This window comes from Elgaria multicarinata, chromosome 13 (assembly GCF_023053635.1).
Source record: "Elgaria multicarinata webbii isolate HBS135686 ecotype San Diego chromosome 13, rElgMul1.1.pri, whole genome shotgun sequence".
In the NCBI taxonomy this organism is placed as follows: Eukaryota; Metazoa; Chordata; class Lepidosauria; order Squamata; family Anguidae; genus Elgaria; species Elgaria multicarinata.
The window spans coordinates 15025499-15045827 of NC_086183.1; the positions used below are offsets into that span (position 1 = coordinate 15025499).

The window sequence follows — 20329 nt, forward strand, 5'->3', positions numbered from 1 at the left end:
GTATATATGGAGAACCTGGTGAAATTTCCTCTTCATCACACCAGTTAAAGCTGCAGGTGCCCTGCCCTCTTTTAAATCTGGTCACTCTAGTATAGCTCCTGCAGCTTTAACTGTGGTGATGAAGAGGGAATTTCACCAGGTTCTCCATGGTTCACCATGACACCTGGTGAAATTCCCTTTTCTATGCAACTGTTAAAGATGCAGGAGCCCTGTCCTCCTTTTCATATGGTCACCCTACGACCAAGGGCCACTATCACGGCACATGTGCTCAACCCCCCCTTCAGAATACAGTGCGGGTGAGGGAGAGTTGTTTATTTGTAGAGTAAGAAGAGTTAGGATTTGAGGGATTTAGGATTGGTGTGAAGAGATTGAGGTGGTTGGTGTGTGGAGAGTTTAGATCAGGCAGGACTGAAAGTATTATATTTTGATTTAAAGCTTTTAAACAGCGATACTTATTATTTTGTTAGCTACCAAATACCACGTGTCAGCTGGCATTATTTACCTGCCTTACAGTTATTAAACACATCAGATTATACCCACAGTATATTTAGAGCAGATCCTATAGAATCATAGAATAGCAGAGTTGGAAGGGGCCTACAAGGCCATCGAGTCCAACCCCCTGCTCAATGCAGGAATCCACCCTAAAGCATCCCTGACAGATGGTAGTCCAGCTGCCTCTTGAATGCCTCTAGTGTGGGAGAGCCCACAACATCCCTAGGTAACTGATTCCACCGTCGCACTGCTCTAACAGTCAGGAAGTTTTTCCTGATGTCCAGCCGGAATCTGGCTTCCTTTAACTTGAGCCCGTTATTCCGTGTCCTGCATTCTGGGAGGATCGAGAAGAGATCCTGGCCCTCCTCTGTGTCACAACCTTTTAAGTATTTGAAGACTGCTATCATGTCTCCCCTCAATCTTCTCTTCTCCAGGCTAAACATGCCCAGTTCTTTCAGTCTCTCTTCATAGGGCTTTGTTTCCAGACCCCTGATCATCCTGGTTGCCCTCCTCTGAACACACTCCAGCTTGTCTGCATCCTTCTTGAATTGTGGAGCCCAGAACTGGAGGCCTAACCAGGGCCGAATAGAGAGGAACCAGTACCTCACGTGATTTGGAAGCTATACTTCTATTAATGCAGCCCAAAATAGCATTTGCCTTTCTTGCAGCCATATCGCACTGTTGGCTCATATTCAGCTTGCGATCTACAACAATTCCAAGATCTTTCTCGTTTGTAGTATTGCTGAGCCAAGCGTCCCCCCATCTTGTAACTGTGCCTTTGGTTTCTGTTCCCTAAATGTAGAACTTGGCATTTATCCCTATTAAATTTCATTCTGTTGTTTTCAGCCCAGCACTCCAGCCTATCAAGATCACTTTGAAGTTTGTTTCTGTCTTCCAGGGTATTAGCTATCCCACCCAATTTTGTGTCATCTGCAAATTTGATCAGCGTTCCCTGCACCTCCTCGTCCAAATCATTAATAAAACTGTTGAAGAGCACTGGGCCCAGGACTGAGCCCTGCGGCACCCCACTCGTTGCCTCTCCCCAGTTTGAGAAGGTTCCATTGATAAGTACTCTTTGAGTCCGATTCTGTAGCCAACTGTGAATCCACCTAATAGTTGTTCCATCTAGCCCACTTTTAGCTAGTTTGTTAATCAGAATGTCATGTGGTACTTTATATTAAACCTGTTTCCCTCATAGCTAGGGGAAAGGTCTTAATTAACTCTCCCTCAGGTTTTCAAGTGGTGGTGCTTGGCCTGTGAAGGGTTCATGTAACAGGTTGGTGATGTCGCATATTTGGCCTGATGAGTTACCTGTTTTCCTCTAACTCCAAAGGTCCAAGTTTTACAATTAAGCAACTATCGGACTTAAAACTGATTTCCTATTGCAGCACTAGACAACTAGAAGTGCAGCCAGAGATTCCCTCTGGGCATCATGTTCGCTGAAAGGTGTGCTTTGCAGTCCTCCAGTCCCGCTTGGAAACGTCCGTCCTTGCACAGGAAGCGCCAGGCCTCTTCAAATGACAGTGCCCCCTTTCAGTCACTCCCCCCTTTCGTACCTTCAGTTGCCTTTTAACCCGGAGAGCGTGTGTGCACTTCACGAGCCATGCGGCACAACTCGCACCAGCCACAGAGACACATCGACAGTGCGTCGCTACAGACCGTGCCCTGCATTATTCAAACCAAGAAAAAAACGAGTGAGACGCATAGCTTCATCACACCAGGGTTATACTGTGCAATCACTGCGAATTGCCTACAAAGGACTGAAGTTTTCCAGTTTATAATCTGCTTTGAATGTGAAGCACTCCCATGCATCCTGCTTTAATTGTGCTTCTTAGCCAAAAGAACAGACCTATTTTACTACCTCTTTAGGAGCAAATCTTTTGTTGTTCTCCGAGTGGCCACTGGGGGCACAGGAGGATGATTTGATATGTTTAAAGTACAAATTAAACAAATGCTTACATCTGCGTAAGTTTTAAAGGTAAAGACATCAAAATTGGCACAGTAATAGATATTAAGGAGGGCTTTCAGCATACCAAATTTGAATCAGATTGGGCCATCCGTTGATTTTTTACATTTCTCCCCCTTAAACCCTTTCCTGGAATGCAAAGGATCTTAGGAGCGCTGCCGCCCAGGGTGTGATTTAGCTAACAACAACAACAGCTTTACGCTATGGGGATAATTCAAGGGAAATAGGTACGTAGGATGAAGCCCACAGCAACCTCAAGCCCGGAATTCATGTTTGCTGTTCACTCACATTCAGGCCTAGAGTGTCAGGCACACATGTTTAGAGATAAAGAGTGGTCAGCAAATCCAATAAGCCCAATGCAGATATGATAGCACACTGGTGTAGCTCAGTGCCTAATGGTACAGTCCTATGGAGGTGGCTTTAAGCCCCTGAACTTGGAGGCTTACGGCATCCAATGCAGAATGGGAGGCGTGAGAGAGGTGATATTTGCCCCCATTCTCCTCCCCCTCTGCATTTCAGCTAGATGGGCTTTTTCTCCTGTTTAGCTGAGGGGTCATGGAGGGGGAGAGAAGGAAGCTGGGAAGGCCGGAGGATTCCTTGTAAGCCACCCTGCCAAGCCCTCTCCCCATGAATGCCCCCATCAACTTTTGCGACCTCCGAGAGGCAGACGATGTGGTTCTTAGCTGGTTGTGAAGGGAAGGGGGGCAGGGAGCCTGGACCCCTGGGTCCAAAGTTGGAGCTCTGACTCCAGCGTTGGATCCAGGAATTTGAATTATCCTATCTGTCTTTGGGCCATACGATTGCTCTCTTAAGACACCGAGCTATGAACCAGGAATTCCCCTGGTTTGAATCTCAATGCACCATTGGCAAGTCTCCCTCTTTCTGCCATAGAAATAATAATTCCTGTCTTATAGGACTATTCTGAAGAACACAAGAAAATGTATGTTAAAGGCTCTGAATGCTCTGAAGCTAAATGCATTAAAATCAGATACTTGGAAGAAAGGTGATGAGTGGCTCAAATTGTGAAAAAGTACATATCCAATGCATTTGTTAAGATTTGTCTTCCTATAAGAGGCTTGGAGTGGCATGAGGTAGGCTAGCTTGAGAAATAGCAACCCACAGAACTTCATAACCAACCAGGGAGTCTGAACTTGGGTTGCTACAGTACTTGCATTTCTGTGGGTGTGTTCACAGTGACCGTATACTGTTGGACAAGTCACTATACCTACAGGGCTTGCACTTAACTAGCAGAATATGGCCATCCAAATTTTGGTGGGGATGAGGCAGCCAAATAACAAGACACCAATGCTGCATTTATTATCAGACCGTTTCCAAGCCCAATTTAAAATGCTCATTTTGACCTTTAAAGCTTTGGGACCAAGTTATTTGAAAGACCATTTTCACCCATATCAGCCTGCCCAAGTTCAGCAAAACAAGCCTTCTTCCCTTGATTGAGGGTAATTAAGTGGGCAAGTGCACGAGAGGGGGCCTTTTACATGGTGGCCCCATATCTCTGGAAGAGCTTGCCATCCATGTCTGTCTTTGGGCTTTTAGGAAACCCCTTGTTTTCTTTGGCCTTCCTCTGGGCTCATTTCATTGGACTCTTGTTTTTAACTGCAATTGTGTTTTAGATTTTAGTACAGTCGACTGGATGTTTTATTGCTGGTGTTTGTTGACTCCCCCCACCCTTGTTATTGCATGGGATTTTATTGTATGGTACTTTATTATGTAAGACACCTCGAGAGGACTTTTGTGCCTGAAAATTGTTTCAGGAATAGCATTAACTACTTTGGTGCTCTTAGGTGGAAAGGGTTTAGCACAATGCCCTTTTCAAAGGCTCCTTAATTCATTATCCCTTTCCAATAGTCATTTGCTTGTGGGAGAAGCAGAGAGGAAAATCACTATTTTAATCTGTGTTGAAGTATCTGTATGAACAGCATAAAGTACCTTTACAGTTTAAACTACACGGGTTGTAGGGGAGGTGCCAGAACACCTTGGGCCAATCGCTGGGATATAACACAAAAACACATCCTTCAAATGCACCTGTAGGAAACTAGGATTAACAGTCAGGTGAACCAACCATCCCACACTACGTAGTGGAAGTTTGAACAGCTGAATAAAATAAAAGCTATAGAATAACAGGTGACAAAACCACCCTCCGTGTCTATTTTCCACAAAAGGAGCTATGTTATGACCCTTGGTCTGCATCTTGAGGGGGCCTAGGGTTGTTCAGAGTCCCCCCTCTGAGGTCAGAGACAGCACTCTGACCTTGGAAGTTGCAATTGGAGATCCCAGCTCCCTCCCAGCATGGAAAGACCGCGCCAGGTGCTCTCCGTGGTTGAAAATGCAGACTCGGAGAGGGAGAAAAGGGGGCTTTTCGGTGGGCAGGAAGGGTAGGGCATTGGAGAGGCCAGGATACGAGTTATCCTGGGGTCTCTCCAGCCTCCTTCCCTCACCCTCTCAAGCGAAAAATGCATGATGGGGAGGCAAAGATGGTCTCCGCTCCTCCTCCTACCTGCATAGGATGATTGCGAGCCTCCGAGTTTGGGGCGTTGAGGGCGCAATCAAAAGGACTGTGCCCCTTAGGTGTGTGTGCTCCTTTCATTATGAACTGCTCTGTTCTGCTCATTTCACCCACCACATATATTCCAACTTCCTTTGTAATGTGTCAAAGGATTTTGTAATGCCACAGCTTTTTTGGGGTGTGTGGTGGTGGTGAAAGACAACTGCTGTGTTGAAACCAAGCGTGCATCCTGTAATGCACTGGAAACACTATTATTTGTGGTGCTGCAAAATCAAGAAAAATTATATCTGCTCCACTTTGCAATGGAAGCAAGCCAGCTCCAGGATTTGAGCAAACTCTTCCCTGCGGTTTGTATTCAACTTTGCTGGAGATAACACTGTGACAAGTTGCTCCACAGGATTGTTCTGAACATGAATGAGTTATGTATTGCAAAAAACAAAACCCATTCACCAGCACCTAGTCTTGCCAACAAGAAGGGGAGGGATGTGGAGAATGGATCGTGGTCTTCTGCTAAGTGCAGCCACTGTCATTCCTCTTCAAACTCTGAAATGGTTTATGGAAGGCAAGGGGGAGATGCTGCAATTTCTCTGCTACCCACCCAAGTTATTCCAGGTAGCTGAGAGACGGAATGGCAAGTTGGCAATTTATAGTCCAAGTAGCGCACTAGTAAATACTGCCTGGCTCAGAAACTATGCATCGCTATTGTATAGGACTTGCATTTAACAAGGTGTGCAGAAATAAATAATTCCTTGATGTATACCTCATCTGTTTCTTTCATTATCCGGAATCCTAAGATCACATCTACTGGGGTAATAGATTACAGAGCACCACAAAACATGAAGTATTAACATGTTACCGGAATGCCATAGGAGAGCCGCATGTGAGTCCGTAATGCTGTCATGCCACCAGGCACCATTCCAAGGAAAAAGTGCTCTCCATGTTTGCGTGACACGTAGCAGCTCAGGATTAGTGGGCAGCAAAGTCCAACACAGCCTGGCAAACAAAGCACACACACATAAGCAGACACAGCAGGGGAAGGAACAGGCAAAACCTACAGTGCCACGAGTCTCTGTTTTGTTGCAACAAAGCTTCCACTCCAGAAAATAATTTAAGGCATAGATTACCCTGTCCAACTGGGTCCTAGAATATTATCCATGATAGCTGATCATCCCTTAAACCAGCGGTTCTCAACCTGTGGGTCGGGACCCCTTTGGGGGTCGAACGACCCTTTCACAGGGGTCGCCTAAGACCATCGGAAAACACATATTTCCGATGGTCTTAGGAACCGAGACATTTTATTTATTTGCAATTAGAAATAAATATTTCACAATATATAATTACATATTGTTTTTGTGATCACTATGCTTTAATTATGTTAAATTTGTAACAAAGAAAATACATCCTGCATATCAGATATTTACATTACGATTCATAACAGTAGCAAAATTACAGTTATGAAGTAGCAATGAAAATAATTTTATGGTTGGGGGTCACCACAACATGAGGAACTGTATTAAAGGGTCGCGGCATTAGGAAGGTTGAGAACCACTGCCTTAAACAGATCCATCATGGTTAAGGCAGGAAGAGGGTAGGGGTGTGTGTATACATGTATACTCATTTTTGTTCACAAATATATCCCCACTGCTATTTCTTAAAAATTAAATGCAGAATATTTGCCCTTTTAAAATGATTACAAAAGTGAAAGGAAAAAAGAAATTATTGATTTTAAAGTATTTAACAGATTTTTATGAGATTTATGTACAAGAAAAGAACACCTCCCACTCCTGCAAACACAAAACAAAGCTATATAAAAAGGGGGAACCTAGAATCTAAACACTTTGCCTGGGATCCAAAGGCCCACACAGCTAGTTCTGCACAGGTAAGGAGGCTTTGGTTCCTTGGGTAGCTCCCATCTCCATCCTACAGGGCAAAGCCCTGTTGAAACAGAGGACATTCAAAAGTAGGTGGGTGGTGGGTGGGTGCTCAGCTGTTCAGAGAAAGGTAAGGCTCTGCTTGGGCAAAAAGGAACCGTTTACATCTTGTTGGACAACAAACTTGTTTTTCCTATTTGCAACTACCTAAAGAACTCTCCCAAATGCTTGACTGCATTCTGACCCCAAATAACCCTTCTCCTTTGCTTCTCATCACAAAAAGCCTAGAGGTGCAATTCTACACATTAAACTTTACTTACTTCAAGAGGATTTATCGACCCAAGCAAGAACTACAGCTGTGTGTTTTAACAGCTGCTTAGTCTTAAGCACATGAACCTGGAAGCAACAATGGACAAACCGCAGGAAAGTGCATTTAGGAGCGGAGCCAGCTTACAAGTCTCTGCCACAGATTTTCTCCATCCAGCCTTTCCACAGATGTATACAATTGCTCCCCACAGAGAAAATTTAGCCAGGTGTCTACTTACACATGGGGCAGTCTGAAAAACAGTCGTACCTCCCCGTGCTCCAGCTGCCTTCTGAGGACAGGGTGACAGGTGAGATTTTGCTAACTGGCTGGCAAGTCACTGGTTGGGACATGGCGAGGGCTGAAACCACAGCCAGCTCAGAACAGCCTTCAGAAGGCAAATCCAAATAGTTGGCACTGACTTGCAAGCAGTAGGATAGTGGTTGCAACAGTCGTTAAACGCTCTTTTATAAACGCTCTTTGGTTCTTTGTGGTTTCCTGGTTGGGCCACATGTATTTGAGCAATGTGAAAACAGCAAGGACGGGGACAGAGTACTGTAAGGCCTGGTGAAATAGGCTTGGAAAAGTGGTTTCTTAGTGGTGAAAAGGCTTTCAGGAGCTAGTTTATGGTTGATCAAACTGAACATTACAAGAGTTACTAAATTGACCCAGGCTGTTTCTACACCTGCCTTTTCCCCCAGAATCGTCCTGGGATCATCCCTGCACATCCAAATGACGCACGGGATCCCGGGAGCAGGCAGGGATGATCCCTCCATTTTCCTGGGATAATCCTTAGGTGTAGAAAGGGCCCCAGTGACCGGGGCCTCTGAAGTATACACAAGCTAGGGACTATATGTGCACACATACACACCCAGACGAGAGAGAATACTGATAGTTAAAAGAATTTATTGACTATTATTGTCAGGAACTGTTGCTCAAAATGAGCTCCGCCCCCATGGCACAGGGGGCGGGTTCTGCTTATACTGGGGTCCCTTCATTCTGTAGCGCCTGCTCTTTTGCTGCTAAAGCTCTCTGTTGCCACTCTTGCCTCTGCCTCAGTCTCTCCGGGGCTTTCAGCTTCTGCGCCTCTTGGAAGACCTAAAGGGTTCATGGGGAAAAAAAAGGGATGGTAAAGCAGCAAATGGGCCATTCAGCAACACAAGCATTTCCCAGGCCCTGTTGGAGATGGCCAGCTCTTTCCCGGGTTGCCTCCCAGCCTTTTAACAGTCTATAAATAAATTTTAACTCGGTGTTTTAAATTTGTAATTTTGCACTGCTGCTGTTTTTATCTGGTTGAGCTTTTATATTGTATTTTATATTATGGTTTTGTACTGTTGTTTTATACTTTGAATGCTTTTTAATTTTTGTGAACCGCCCAGAGGGCTCCGGCTATTGGGCGGTATAGAAATGTAATAAATAAATAAATAAATAAATAAATGAATGAATGCTCTTGCAGTGAGACTGCCATACGAGATGGCCACGGGGACTTAACGGTGTTTACTTATTTGAAAAGCAACACAGGAGTACACACTGACATTTGCCATCCTGCTCCTCCTCGCTGCTTCCACGCTCAGCCTCACCTACGTTTAAAAAATAAAAGCTCCCTTGAGGGAGGTGGGGGTTGACCAATCCAGCAATTTAACCAAGCAATACCGCTGTAAGAGAGTACAGTAGTATTGTTTGGTACTCCCCACCCACAACGTATTTTAGTATTGTGAACCATTGAAAGATTTTATTATATTCAGTAGTATATAAACGCCAGAAATAAAACAGTAACAATCACATTAATCAATGATCCCCATCCCCGAAAGAAAGGACTTTCCTACTTTGACAGAATGTCATACGAGGAAAACAGAAAAGGAGTAAGCAAAAGGAAAAGGCTCAACCAGGCGTCTCCGGAGTCTTGTACCGGAGCCAGGCAGGGATGAAACAGGGAGGAGGCAGGGCTGCAGCTAGGGCAATTTTAGACCCTGGACTTCATGGTCTTACGGCCCTTGGTTATTACTTCCAACTGTGAAGCACACAACTGACATTTTTCTTCCCACACAACTGACATTCTGTGCTTTAAAACGGCTTCTACATTCCTGCTAAGTTAGAATGATTGCCAACCCTGACGGAAAACCCAACACAACACTCTGAGCATGTGCACTTTTACAAGTTTAACTCACTTAAGTCATAGCACCATCACGCCTACAGGAAAAACACGGGAGTTTGTTTCTGCTGCCTCGATGCCCTCATCCTGCGTTGCTCTCTGGGGGGCCCTGGCCTGGTCTTTGGCCCCAAAGCCCAGCCCTAGCTGGCCGCACCACTGGAAGAAGAGCGCTCTCCCACGTGAGGGGGCACTTCAGCCAGACTGGCATATTCCTGCTTATGGGAGAAAGTGGGAGGAGCAGGTCCCTCCAAGGGCATCCTCCTCCGCTGCAAGGAAATTACCATCTTGACTCCCAGTGAGTGGTTTCCTCTATGTCTGTTCAGTTTTAGCCTTCAGCTGTGATTGTCACAGGTCAGAAACGTAGTGCCAGTAATCTGAATTGGTATTACACTGGTATGAATCCGAAGTGTGAAAAATCGGAATCTAAAATGCTCTTTCGGGTTCCCTTTCTCAGAATGTCACAACTAGGGATGTATGAGAAATTTGTTTAGTTTGTTTATGACAAGAATTTACTTCTGTTTGCACCTCATGAACACAGCCTGCAGTCAAACCTCTTACATCCCTGAGACTGCAATGTTCTTCATGGGGGTGGGCCCCCCCGGAATGGGTTCAAAGAATGCAAACGTTGGAAATGTATGCATGAAAAAATGCATACTTTTAAAAAAAGTGAACAAACATGCTTTAATCAAGGGGAGAAGATTGTGTATGTATTTGGGTGCAAACTTTTGAGTGCACCCCCCTCCCTGCCAAATATGTACCCAAGAATGCACCAAAGTACACTCGTGAAGAAAAGCAGCTCACAATCTGATACGGTCATGAGTTGGATCAAGCTTCAAGGTGGAACTCTAAGAACCTTGACAAATCGAGTTATGTGATTCTCACATCCCTTGTCACAACTGCTGGTGGATAGAAGTAGTTTCTTCATCACTGAAAACCTGGGGGGGGGGGTGTCACTGTTTTGGGAGAGGCCTCTCCTACAGGCAAACATCTTGCAGGCTGCTAGCAATTCCTCCCCAATCTGCTCTTCCCTGGCACTGCCGACATAAATCATCTTCAAATATTGCACAGGATTCTCTTCAAACGGCCCTATTTCCCTGACCAAAGCCTTTTGCACGACAGCACAAAGTATCCCAGCCCAAGCAAAGTTCTCCTTGACCTATGAGCTAAGGCTGCATACCCGGATGCACAAGGCTTTCTTGGCAATCCAGCGCTTGGTGGCTCTGCGGCGATACTGTGGGGGAGGATCATATTCAATGCCCAGCTGCTTGCAGGTGTTCTCAAACACGTCATAGCGGCTATTGCGCAAGTTCTTCAGCAGCATCCTCCGCCGGTCTATGGTCATCAGCATGCAGCGTTTGTTAGACTTGTCCTGGAGAAGAGTGGAAGCCTGTGAACTGCAGTTATGGTAAACACAGGGCTGCCCACTGATTAAAGCTCTCTTAATCAATGGTCTGGCAATTAAGCTATTTACAAAATTTAATAACAGTCGCACTTTGCAAAGCTTTAATTAAGGCAACTTTATGAACAAAGGAGGCAGCTACCAGTGACTCATTCATTCAGTCTACAAATCTCCATTTTGAGCCTGGGTCTAAACTGCTGACCTCATGGCCGCATCACCTGGCCACATTTTTGGGACTTTGCAGGTTTTGTGGCATTTTATTTATGTATTATTACATTTATATCCCGCCTTTTTTCCTCCAAGGAACCTAAGGTGGCGTACATAATCCTCCTCTTCTCCATTTTATCCTCACAACAACAGCCCTGTGAAGTAGGCTGGGCTGAGAGTCTGTGACTGGTAGGTTGGGCTGAGAGTCTTGGCTATGGAAACCCAGTGGGTTTCCATGGCCAAGTGGGGACTAGAACTCGGATCCCCCGACTCCCAGTCCAACACCTTAGCCACTACACCACACTGGCTCTCACACTGGCATTTTGGTTGGTCTTAATAAAAATATTGCCCAACTGTGGATTGGATTTTTTGCCCATGTTTTTCATAATGAATCAAATGTAATGCTCATCGGTATTGTGCAAAATCAAATTTTAAAAGAAATACTGTCGTTGCTTTAAACACGAACTATCTCTGTAGCGGCTAGCATTAAATAGTATTTTCAATCTGAGACACAAATTATCTGCTCATCAACCATTTAGTGTATGCTGCTTGTAAATCACTGCTGACTTTGGACATTTACATGCAATACAATGGAACATAAAACATAAACCACTTGCTTCAGAGAATATTACCTTGGGATGTATATGCAGATGCTCCCGGAGTGTGCGGATCCTGGCTGTCAAGTGTGCAACTGCAACGGCAAAAGGAAGTTGCTTTAGAAAGGCCAGGATCAAAGAGCTACTTCTGAGAGTGCGTTGTCTCACCCCCCCCCCCCCCACTTTAAAAACTGTGGATAGGCATGGCTAGCAAGCAGCCAAAGAAACACCTTTGGGAGCGTTCAGTTTGCTGCAGGGTGTGCTCCTCCCACGCTAGGGGTTGCAGGACTGAAGGCAGTGTGCTGTTTTCTCTGGGCTGCTTGAAAGAGACAGCAGGAACAGAGTGTAAGGAAAGATGGGAAACAGGGCCAGTGCATCACCTCCATTCGACTCCTCCTTGAATTGTTTCCACTCCAGCAAGTTATTATAAGTAAATTATTAATTTGACTTATACCTCACTTTTCTACCCAAAAATGGCACTCAAGGCAGCTTACAAAACAACTTAAAATGGATCAAAATAAAGCAAGTTAAAATGCGATAATCATAATAATTGAAGAATAAAAACAGCACCCAACCTACAGGCCAAAATCCTTCTTCAATAAAGCTGTCTTTGCCTGCCATCAGAAGCATAGCAGAGAGGGGGAACGAGCCCGGCCACTGAAAAGGCCCTCTCTCACTTCACCACCAAACATGCCTTTGGTGGGGGAGGTCTCAAAAGAATGGCCTCTCCAGAAGAGTTTAAGAACCAGGCAGGTTCATATGGGAGAAGGCGGTCTTTCAGGTAGCCTGGTCCCAAGCTGTATACAGCTTTATAGGTCAGAACCAGCATTTTGAATTCTGCCTGTAAGCTAGACTGGTAGCCGGTGAAGCTACTACAAGAAGGGAGTTGCGCGCTCCTTGTAACTGGCCCCAGTCAACAGTCTGGCTGCAGCTTTCTAGACCGCCTGAAGTTTCTGAACATTTTTCAAAGGAAGCCCCATGTAGAATATGTTACCAGTGGTCCAAACGGGATGTAACTAAGGCCACTATCAGCCACGCATGTCTGGAAATCCCTGGAGGGGCCACTTTTGACAGAATTTGTCTCCCAACAAATATCAGGGTAACTGAAGTCCCCTATTGCTACTACATCAGGCTTCCTTGAAACACTGGCAATTTGCTTATCAAAAGTTCCATCCTCGTCTTCTTGATTGGGTGGTCAGTAGCACTGGTTTTCAGGACAGCATTCTATATTAAATATGCAAAAACTAGAACCAATGAAGCGGGTCTGATACAATGGTGACCTTTTTTTGATATTTGTATAATACTTTAAAGAACTACAAATGTAAATTGCCTTTTTTTCATACGAGACTGACAGAGCAGTACAACAATGGAACCAATAGGTTAGGGAGGTCGTGGGCTCTCCTACACTAGAGGCCTTCAAGATGCAGCTGGACAGCCATCTGTCAGGGATGCTTTAGGGTGGATTCCTGCATTGAGCAGGGGGTTGGCCCTGATGGCCTTATAGGGCCCTTCCAACTCTACTAATCTATGATTCTATGAAAGTCAGCATGTCACGAATCCACACTTGGCTCCTCAACACTGCTTCTAGCCAGACACCTTTCCTTCCAGCTCAAAGGAGGCCCTTGGCTATTGGGGTGGCAGCTTTTCTCTTGGGACATTTCTGCTTACCTTGAACCTCAAAGGATCCGGTATCATTTGGGGTACTCCGGACTTTGTCTGCCAGCTGCTCTCTCTTTATTTTCACTTTCTCCTTCTATGTGCACAAGGGGAAGACAAAAGTGACACCTGGAGCAACTGAAGACTGGAGAGTTCATTCCAATTATCAGTTTTGGCTGACACACTATGGCTTGTTGTGGGTTATTTATCCCACAATTAGCCATAGTGTCCATGGGTGCCAGATTGCATATGCAACCCCCACTCAGGGGTTGTCACGTCATGCGAATCCCACGAGTGTGGGTTATGTGAGGGCTAAACAATCCTTGCATAACCCTAAAATAGGCTATTGTTTAATCCTCACATAATTTTAATGCTCGCTGGGTTTGCATGACTCAACAACAACCCTCAAGTGGTGGGTTAAATCAGTGGTCTTCAACCGGTTGGTTGTGACCCAAAAGTAGTCTGCAAAATCAGCCCAGATGGGTCGCAGCAAAGCTGTTGCAGCCATGTTGATCATGGAGAAAATTGCAGGAAGTGGGTTCCATGTTGCAGGTTGGGAGTCTGAGGTGGGTCTCGGGTCTGGACCAGTTGAAGACCAGTGGGTTAAATAACCCACAGTGGACTGTCGTATCATGCGAACAGCCCCACTGGGCTTGTCTGCAAAATCCAACAAGTCACAGTGGTTTGTTTTAATCTCTGATGTGTCCTAGCTGGCATTTCCCTAAATATCCTCCTGGGAACAGCTTGTTATGTCATCCGAACCCAGGCAGCACTGGTTTGTTTGGGGTGAGTGGGTGGGTGGAACAACCCTCAAACAACCCTACAACAGCCTGGGATTATTTGAGGGTTTGGATGACATGATAAGCTGTGCCTGGGCTGGTAATTAGGGAATTGTGCCTGGCACACGCCAGGGATAAAACAAACCATTTAATTAAGTCACAGTAGCTTGTTTGATTGTGTGAACCGGGTCACAGTGTGGAATCAGATCATTTACGGCAGTAGCAGAATGATAGATAATGCCAACAGCTCACCTGCTTGCCTACAGTAGAGGCAGAAATTAACCCTGTTCAGACAACACGCTAAGCCACAGTGGTTAAGCACCTTGAGCTAAACATTATAGCTTAGGGTGTCGTGTGAACCATGACTTAGTGTGTCGTGTGAACCATTCCTAATCACGGTGGCTTCATAACCATGGTTTCAACACACTCACTAACCATTTACTGCAAAAGGGTAAGTGCCCTAACCATGGCTTAGCATGTTGTCTGAACAGGCTCTTTGTGTTTTTATGGCTCTTAAGCCATTATAAAACTAGTACAGCATGGAAGAGGGGGGAATGAATGATTTCGAAAGAAGGTTTGCCCCAAATCCCAAGTTGCCCATGTAGGAAAGAACTGACCTGGCTTGCCATTTCCAGAGACAACATCCTTCTTACAACATCGTCCAACCTGCAGGAAAGCACAGAGTCCCTGGATTACTTGGCTTCCATCCCTTGAACAGCTTAGCATTTTGGGAGCACTCTCAAGTGATCTTAAGATCAAGAGAATTCTGGTACTCCAGGAGAGTAAGGCAGGCAAAGACTACCTTAGGGCCTGCCTCAGCTGGACTCCCATGCTACCTGTTGGGCCATCTGGCAGCAAATGTCCATCCAACAGGAAGAATTCCAAGAGAGAATCTGAGATAGATGAAGGCCATCTATCTCATATATTACCCAGGGCCATCTTCCACCAACCGCCCTGTGCGAACAATCCTGATGATTTATTATTGTTATTTATTTCTTAATCTGTTAGTTATTATTATGATGCTGTTATTTTTATGTGACAGGTTACAAGTCACCTTGATAGGATTTGTATAAATATTTGTAACAAATAAACAAATTGTCAGGAATATATATATATTTAAAGATTTAGCTGCTTGGAAGGAAGCTCCATTGCATGAAGACGGGACCTGTGCACACTCATTCAAATCATCTGCATGCGTTATCCTTTTTCTTTTCTTTTTTTCTTTTTTGTAGTCTCCAGGCTCATTAAGGCCAGAGTTGAGCTCTTGCCAAATTAGACTGAACAATGTCAGCCAGGCTGTGGTGAGAGCTCTTCTTGCCCTCCATCCTCTCCTGAAAGCCTAATAAGTCATTCAGCCTGTCAGCCAATGGCTAAGGAGGCTTGTCTCTGAGGAAGGCATCCACACCAATTATTGACTAAGGAAACTTATTTCACATTTCTCAAAAGCTGGGGGAGGGAGGGACAGGGTTAAAGCCAGAGGGGCTACTGTTGTCATTTTTTTTCCTTTTTGTCTTTGTCTACCTGTGCCAACTAGCCTCTAGGCTTGTGGAGTTCTTAGATCCTATCCCATAGGAAGGGATCCTGTCCCATTGGGCCCTGTCCCACAGGAAGACCTTACTTCACCTAAGTAAGGTGAATTCCTATCTAAGTATAGAATAGGATCAGGTATTGCCGTTATTCTTGCCTGTAGCATTGTTCCAAATAGTTTCCCTGGTTTCTCCGGGTTTTCTCTGATATTTGTTCATCTCCCCCACTTCCCTCCTGTAAATCAAATCTATTTCAAAGTTTCTCTGCGTGCTTTGTTCTAGGTAAAGCCTCAGGACTAAATTCAGAGCCTTCTGCTTGGTCCTGGTTTGGTTTGAGGCTTGAAATAGAGGGTCTCAGCTTGAACTCTTATTTCTGTCCCCACAAGTGTCCTGAAAGGCCTGAGAGCACCCTGTCTCAGCCTGAGGTGGATGTAAGGGGTGGGGTGGGGTGGGGTTGGTTGCACTACACTGGTATTTTTTTTCTATCCCCTTCCTGCCTTGCAGGGAGTTTGGGTGACCCCCTTCCTTCCCTTCACACTAATCCTTTGGAAACAGTCTCAAGAGATTTTAAGATCAAGGGAATGAAATTTAGTCCTGAGAGCATTATTTTGTCACAGAGTTAATATAGAAATGAATGTGGGGATGGAGGGATATTTTAACAGCCTCCCTCCATTATCTGAGGACCTCAGTGCCTGCATCTTGGGACCCCTTTCTCCTCCCCATTGCACAATTTGGCAGGTGGCAGAGCTGAAGGCAGCCTAATGTTGCTCAAGTACTGAGTAGCTTTGCTGTTTCCTCCAACACACGCCTTTGTTGCAATTCACAGTCCTTCGCCTTGTCCCTGCAAATCTTACTTGTCTACAACTGGGAGATTGGCATAATCTTTCTTCAGCATTGTAGGAGGTAGGTCATCCAAATGGCTGGGGATTCCTGCAAAAAGAAAATGCTGTTAAGAACACAATAGCAGTCTTGGTAGATTGCTCTAGTAGATTGCTCTGTTGTTGGAGACTGTACACTGGTACAGTCTCCAACAACAGCCAGATAGATACCTATGGAAACCCACAAGATGGTTTCTGAAGAGACTGCCCAGTTTTTCGCAACTCCGAGTAGTTAGAGAGAGGGAAACATATTGTGAGGGTTAGATAGGGATTCCAGTTGAGAAAGGCTTAGTGGCTCAGAGGAAGTTGGCGTGGCAATCCCCTGGGCCAAAAGAACATTGTGTGTGTGTGTGTGTGTGTATTGCCAATCAGCTTTTATTTACCCATCAAAATGGATCAGGATTTGGTATCAGAGACTAAGGCCATGGCTAGACCAGGTCTATATCCCGGGATCATCCAAATGACACACAGGGGATCCCAGGAGCAGGCAGGGACGACCCCTCCATTTGCCTGGGATATAAGTCTCAAACCCCATGATCTTCAGGACAATCATGGAGTGCCCTCAACATTTGAACCCCAAACACTTAAGGTGATGGTCTTTTGTCAGACAGACAGCGCACAGCAGCGAGCACAGAACACAACCTCAGATCAACCGAGAACACAAACCTTGCTTCTTTTTCCGGACAGGCCTGGCATAGTCTCTGGCTGTTTGAAGGAGGGGGCTCATACCTACACACAGAAAAGTAGCAGTGTTATTGTATGCCCAGAACCATTTCAATGTAACACACTAACGCAATATAGGAGCATTTTCTTCCTGGGAAGTAATTCAAAAACAGAATGTTGTTTCCACATCACCTCTGTCTTGACATTTGGAGAGATTATGCAGCTCTGTCACTCTGAGAGGCTTGTAAATAAATTGAATGGCCCACTTTTGAACAAGCATCCTATTTTCTGCCCCATCCCTATGCGCTGCATAGCATTTGGGGAATGAAGGGAGAGATGGCAGAAGTTGCTTGCATTCCATACCTCCAACAAAGCTGTTACAAGTGCACAGTGGGCTGTTAGGGTACTTCAGAAAGGCAGGAGGAAAGGTGTTTTAAAGCACAATACTATACATGCCCACTTGGAAATATGCTCAGGTGAGTTCAATGGCATTTACTTCCAGTTAAATGGGTTCAGGACTGCAGCGTTAGAGTCACAACAATCAGCTCTGTGTTTTGTATTGTATTGTGGTGGCTTTGGCATTGTTGCATTTTTAAGATTACCTGATAGACTTGTGGCACTTTAAAGTATTGGTCTGTTTTAAAATGGCTGTGCGATGTTGCATTTTGTAGGTGACTTTGTAACTTTCTTCATAAGATTTCTGATGGCCTAACAGTTTCCCCTCCTCTCTCTAGGGTTTAAAGTAAACAAGCAAAGAAAACAAAATACTGTTCCCTCTTTTAGCAAAGCATTTTGTCTCTTCATTGGAAATCCTGACATGCCATGTACATTGCACTGACCTTTCTGTATTAGTTCAGTAAATCAACTGCATAGGTGAGGTGTAACCATAAACAAATCCCACCCAGTATTATCCCACTTGCACTTTTTGTCAGGGCAGCGATCTATATTAAATATGCGAAAACTAGAACCAATGAAGCGGGTCTGATAAGATGGTGACCTTTTTTTGTATAATACTTTAAAAACTACAAATGGAAACTGCCTTTTTCATAAGAGAACTAGAAGATGAAACATTAAGCTATCTATTGACTCTCTAATATCTGATCATACCAAAATATAGGCAAATATAGGCAATATATCATTGTTTTTCACTACCAAAGTTATTTCCTCAGTCTTCTTCCACATCACTAAGAATGAGTAACGTGCAGTTGTACACTTGCTACCTTTACAACGCTTTCAAACCACAGTAAAAGCAAGACTGTACAGTTGTAAAGGACAGTGTCCCATGCCAAAGATGATGTCAATATACACATTGGGCCTGTTCAGGCAACATGCTAAGCGATGGTTAGGCCGCTAACCCTTTTGCAGCCAATGGTTAGCGAGCATGTTTAAATTGTGGTTATGTAGATGCCATGGTTAGGAATGGTTCACACGACATGCTAAGCCATAATGTTTAGTGGAAAATGCTTAACCACCATAGCTTAGCGTGTCATCTGAACAGGGTCACTGTGATCTCTGGTGACTTGTTCGTGTCCTAACAGTGATGCCCACAGTTTTTAATTGTGAACTGCCCAGAGAGCCTCAGCTACTGGGCAGCATAAGAATGTTATCAATAATAGATATCATTCATATATATATATATATATATATATATATATATATATACACATACACATATGTGTGTGTGTGTAAAAATCAGGCACTTTAATCACCCTACTTTTTTCACCATCCAAGGGCATGCGCAAGATAATTTGCTGTCTACTCAAGAGTAAGTTCAATTGCGCTCAATGTCATATATACAAACAAGGCTGGTGAGGGAGGAATACAACTACGGTTGAGAGCATGTCCTTCTTGATGGGTGGAACCTGCAGACAGATGCAGAAGCAACCTTTGCGGCATGTCTGGGGATGGAACATGTCCCGGAATCTGTTAATTCCCAATGGTGCAAAAACTTCGGCAGGCACCGAAGTCGCTTTTGCCACGCGCCATCTCCGCTGTCCTAGCCGCGGGAGGGGGCCTGCTGCGCCGCGGGGTGCGGGCCACGGGGGGGGGGAGGAGAGGAAGACGACGACACACTTTTCCGCGGCCTCTTCTGCTCCGTTTACACAGGGCTTATGCAGATCGTGGCCCTCCAGGTCTTTTGGCCTCCAACTCCCCTGATCGCCCGCCCTTGGCTAGGCTGGCTAAGGCACCCGGGAGCTGTAGGTCAAGACACTGCCGCTCCGCAGGGCACAAGCGCGGCACGCCGGAGTCCGCAGGGGCCTTCCAGCCCGACCGACCTGCCGCAGTTGCCAAGGGCTCCGCGGCAGAGCTTCTCGAGCCCGCGGGCCTAAGAAAGGCGGCGCACCGCATGGCACGGGAGCCTCCGGGGGCCGCCGCGCCCGGCTGCTCGTCTGCACGCTCGGGAGGAGACCGCGGGCCCCCGCCGCAGAGGACGCGCAGTCCGAGCGGACGCCCCCGCAGCCGGCCGGGTCCGAGCCCGGGGCCCTGGAGCGCCCAAAGGCGGCGGGGAAGGGCACCACCCGTCTGCAGACCGCGACAACGCGGGCACTCCGAATTACGCGAGCCGAGCCGCCCCCCTCAGGCCGCCCCCTCCTTACTCGCCGCCGCCACATCCAAGCCGAGGCGGCTCCCCACGCGCAGCGCCGCGCCGCCTCCGCGCAGCAGCGCCAGCAGCATCTTCCTCCCCTCGTTCAGCGCTTGGGCGCCGCCATCTTGCGCGCTACTCCCAGGCAGCTGGAGCGAGCACCGAGGGCATCGATTGGCAGCTTACGCGCCGCGACCAATGGGAGGCGACCGAGACGGCCCGCCCCTCGGGTGAGTGATAGGCCACGCAACCCCCGGGTTGGGCACCTTTAAGCGCGGTTGCAAAAGGGAGATTAGAGGCAACTACCTCGGAGTAAGCGTGCAGGGCAGAACGGCCTTGGGCTGGCAGTGGCTCTGCCAGGGACAGGCGCCTGTCTCCCTGTCCTGTCTGAGGTGCTTCTCTAGGTGTTGACCCTCCGGACATCATCATCATCATCATCATCATTATTATTATTATTATTATTATTATTATTATTATTATTATTATTTACATTTATATACCGCCCCATAGCCAAAGCTCTCTGAGTGGTTTACAAAAGTTAAAAACTGAACATTAAAAAGAAATATACAAAATTTAAAAGCATAAAAAGCATTAAATACAAACAAAAACAGACAATATCCATTTAAATCCATATCCACTTTGGCACGCGAAGCTCCCCTGCCTCACTTTCCACAGGTGAGGGGCGAAGGCTGGCCTGTCTACCTATCCCAACCCTAGCCAGGTGGCACCTTC

General features: G+C 45.9%; 2 protein-coding genes across 2 annotated transcripts; both read right to left on the reverse strand.

The window, feature by feature from the left end:
• Window positions 1–1951: 1951 nt before the first annotated feature.
• On the reverse strand, window positions 1952–7814 carry LOC134407720 (cornifelin homolog A-like). Its single transcript, XM_063139635.1, has 3 exons — window positions 7399–7814; window positions 5839–5975; window positions 1952–2157 (listed from the first exon to the last, which is right to left on the reverse strand). The coding sequence occupies exons 1-3, from the start codon at window positions 7508–7510 to the stop codon at window positions 2062–2064; spliced, it is 345 nt and encodes a 114-aa protein (XP_062995705.1). The 5' UTR covers window positions 7511–7814; the 3' UTR covers window positions 1952–2061.
• A 232-nt stretch (window positions 7815–8046) lies between these two features.
• Window positions 8047–20032, reverse strand: MRPS15 (mitochondrial ribosomal protein S15). Its single transcript, XM_063140587.1, has 9 exons — window positions 19904–20032; window positions 19611–19746; window positions 17017–17079; window positions 16327–16402; window positions 14564–14612; window positions 13180–13264; window positions 11548–11606; window positions 10487–10678; window positions 8047–8255 (listed from the first exon to the last, which is right to left on the reverse strand). The coding sequence occupies exons 1-9, from the start codon at window positions 20030–20032 to the stop codon at window positions 8136–8138; spliced, it is 909 nt and encodes a 302-aa protein (XP_062996657.1). The 3' UTR covers window positions 8047–8135.
• Window positions 20033–20329: the final 297 nt, after the last annotated feature.

Bases quoted from the DNA above. Each gene is read 5' to 3' on its own strand.
- LOC134407720 (XM_063139635.1), bottom strand. From the start codon at position 7,510: ATGTCCCAACCAGTGACTTGCCAGCCAGTTAGCAAAATCTCACCTGTC. The intron at 5,976-7,398 runs GTAAGTAGACAC...TTTGTTTGCCAG, and splicing joins TTTTTCAGACTGCCCCATGT to GCTGTGTTGGACTTTGCTGC. The intron at 2,158-5,838 runs GTAACATGTTAA...TGAATAATGCAG, and splicing joins GGCTCTCCTATGGCATTCCG to GGCACGGTCTGTAGCGACGC.
- MRPS15 (XM_063140587.1), bottom strand. From the start codon at position 20,032: ATGATGATGATGATGTCCGGAGGGTCAACACCTAGAGAAGCACCTCAG. The intron at 14,613-16,326 runs GTAAGATTTGCA...GCTTTCCTGCAG, and splicing joins AATCTCCCAGTTGTAGACAA to GTTGGACGATGTTGTAAGAA. The intron at 13,265-14,563 runs GTCAGTTCTTTC...TTGTGCACATAG, and splicing joins CTCTGGAAATGGCAAGCCAG to AAGGAGAAAGTGAAAATAAA.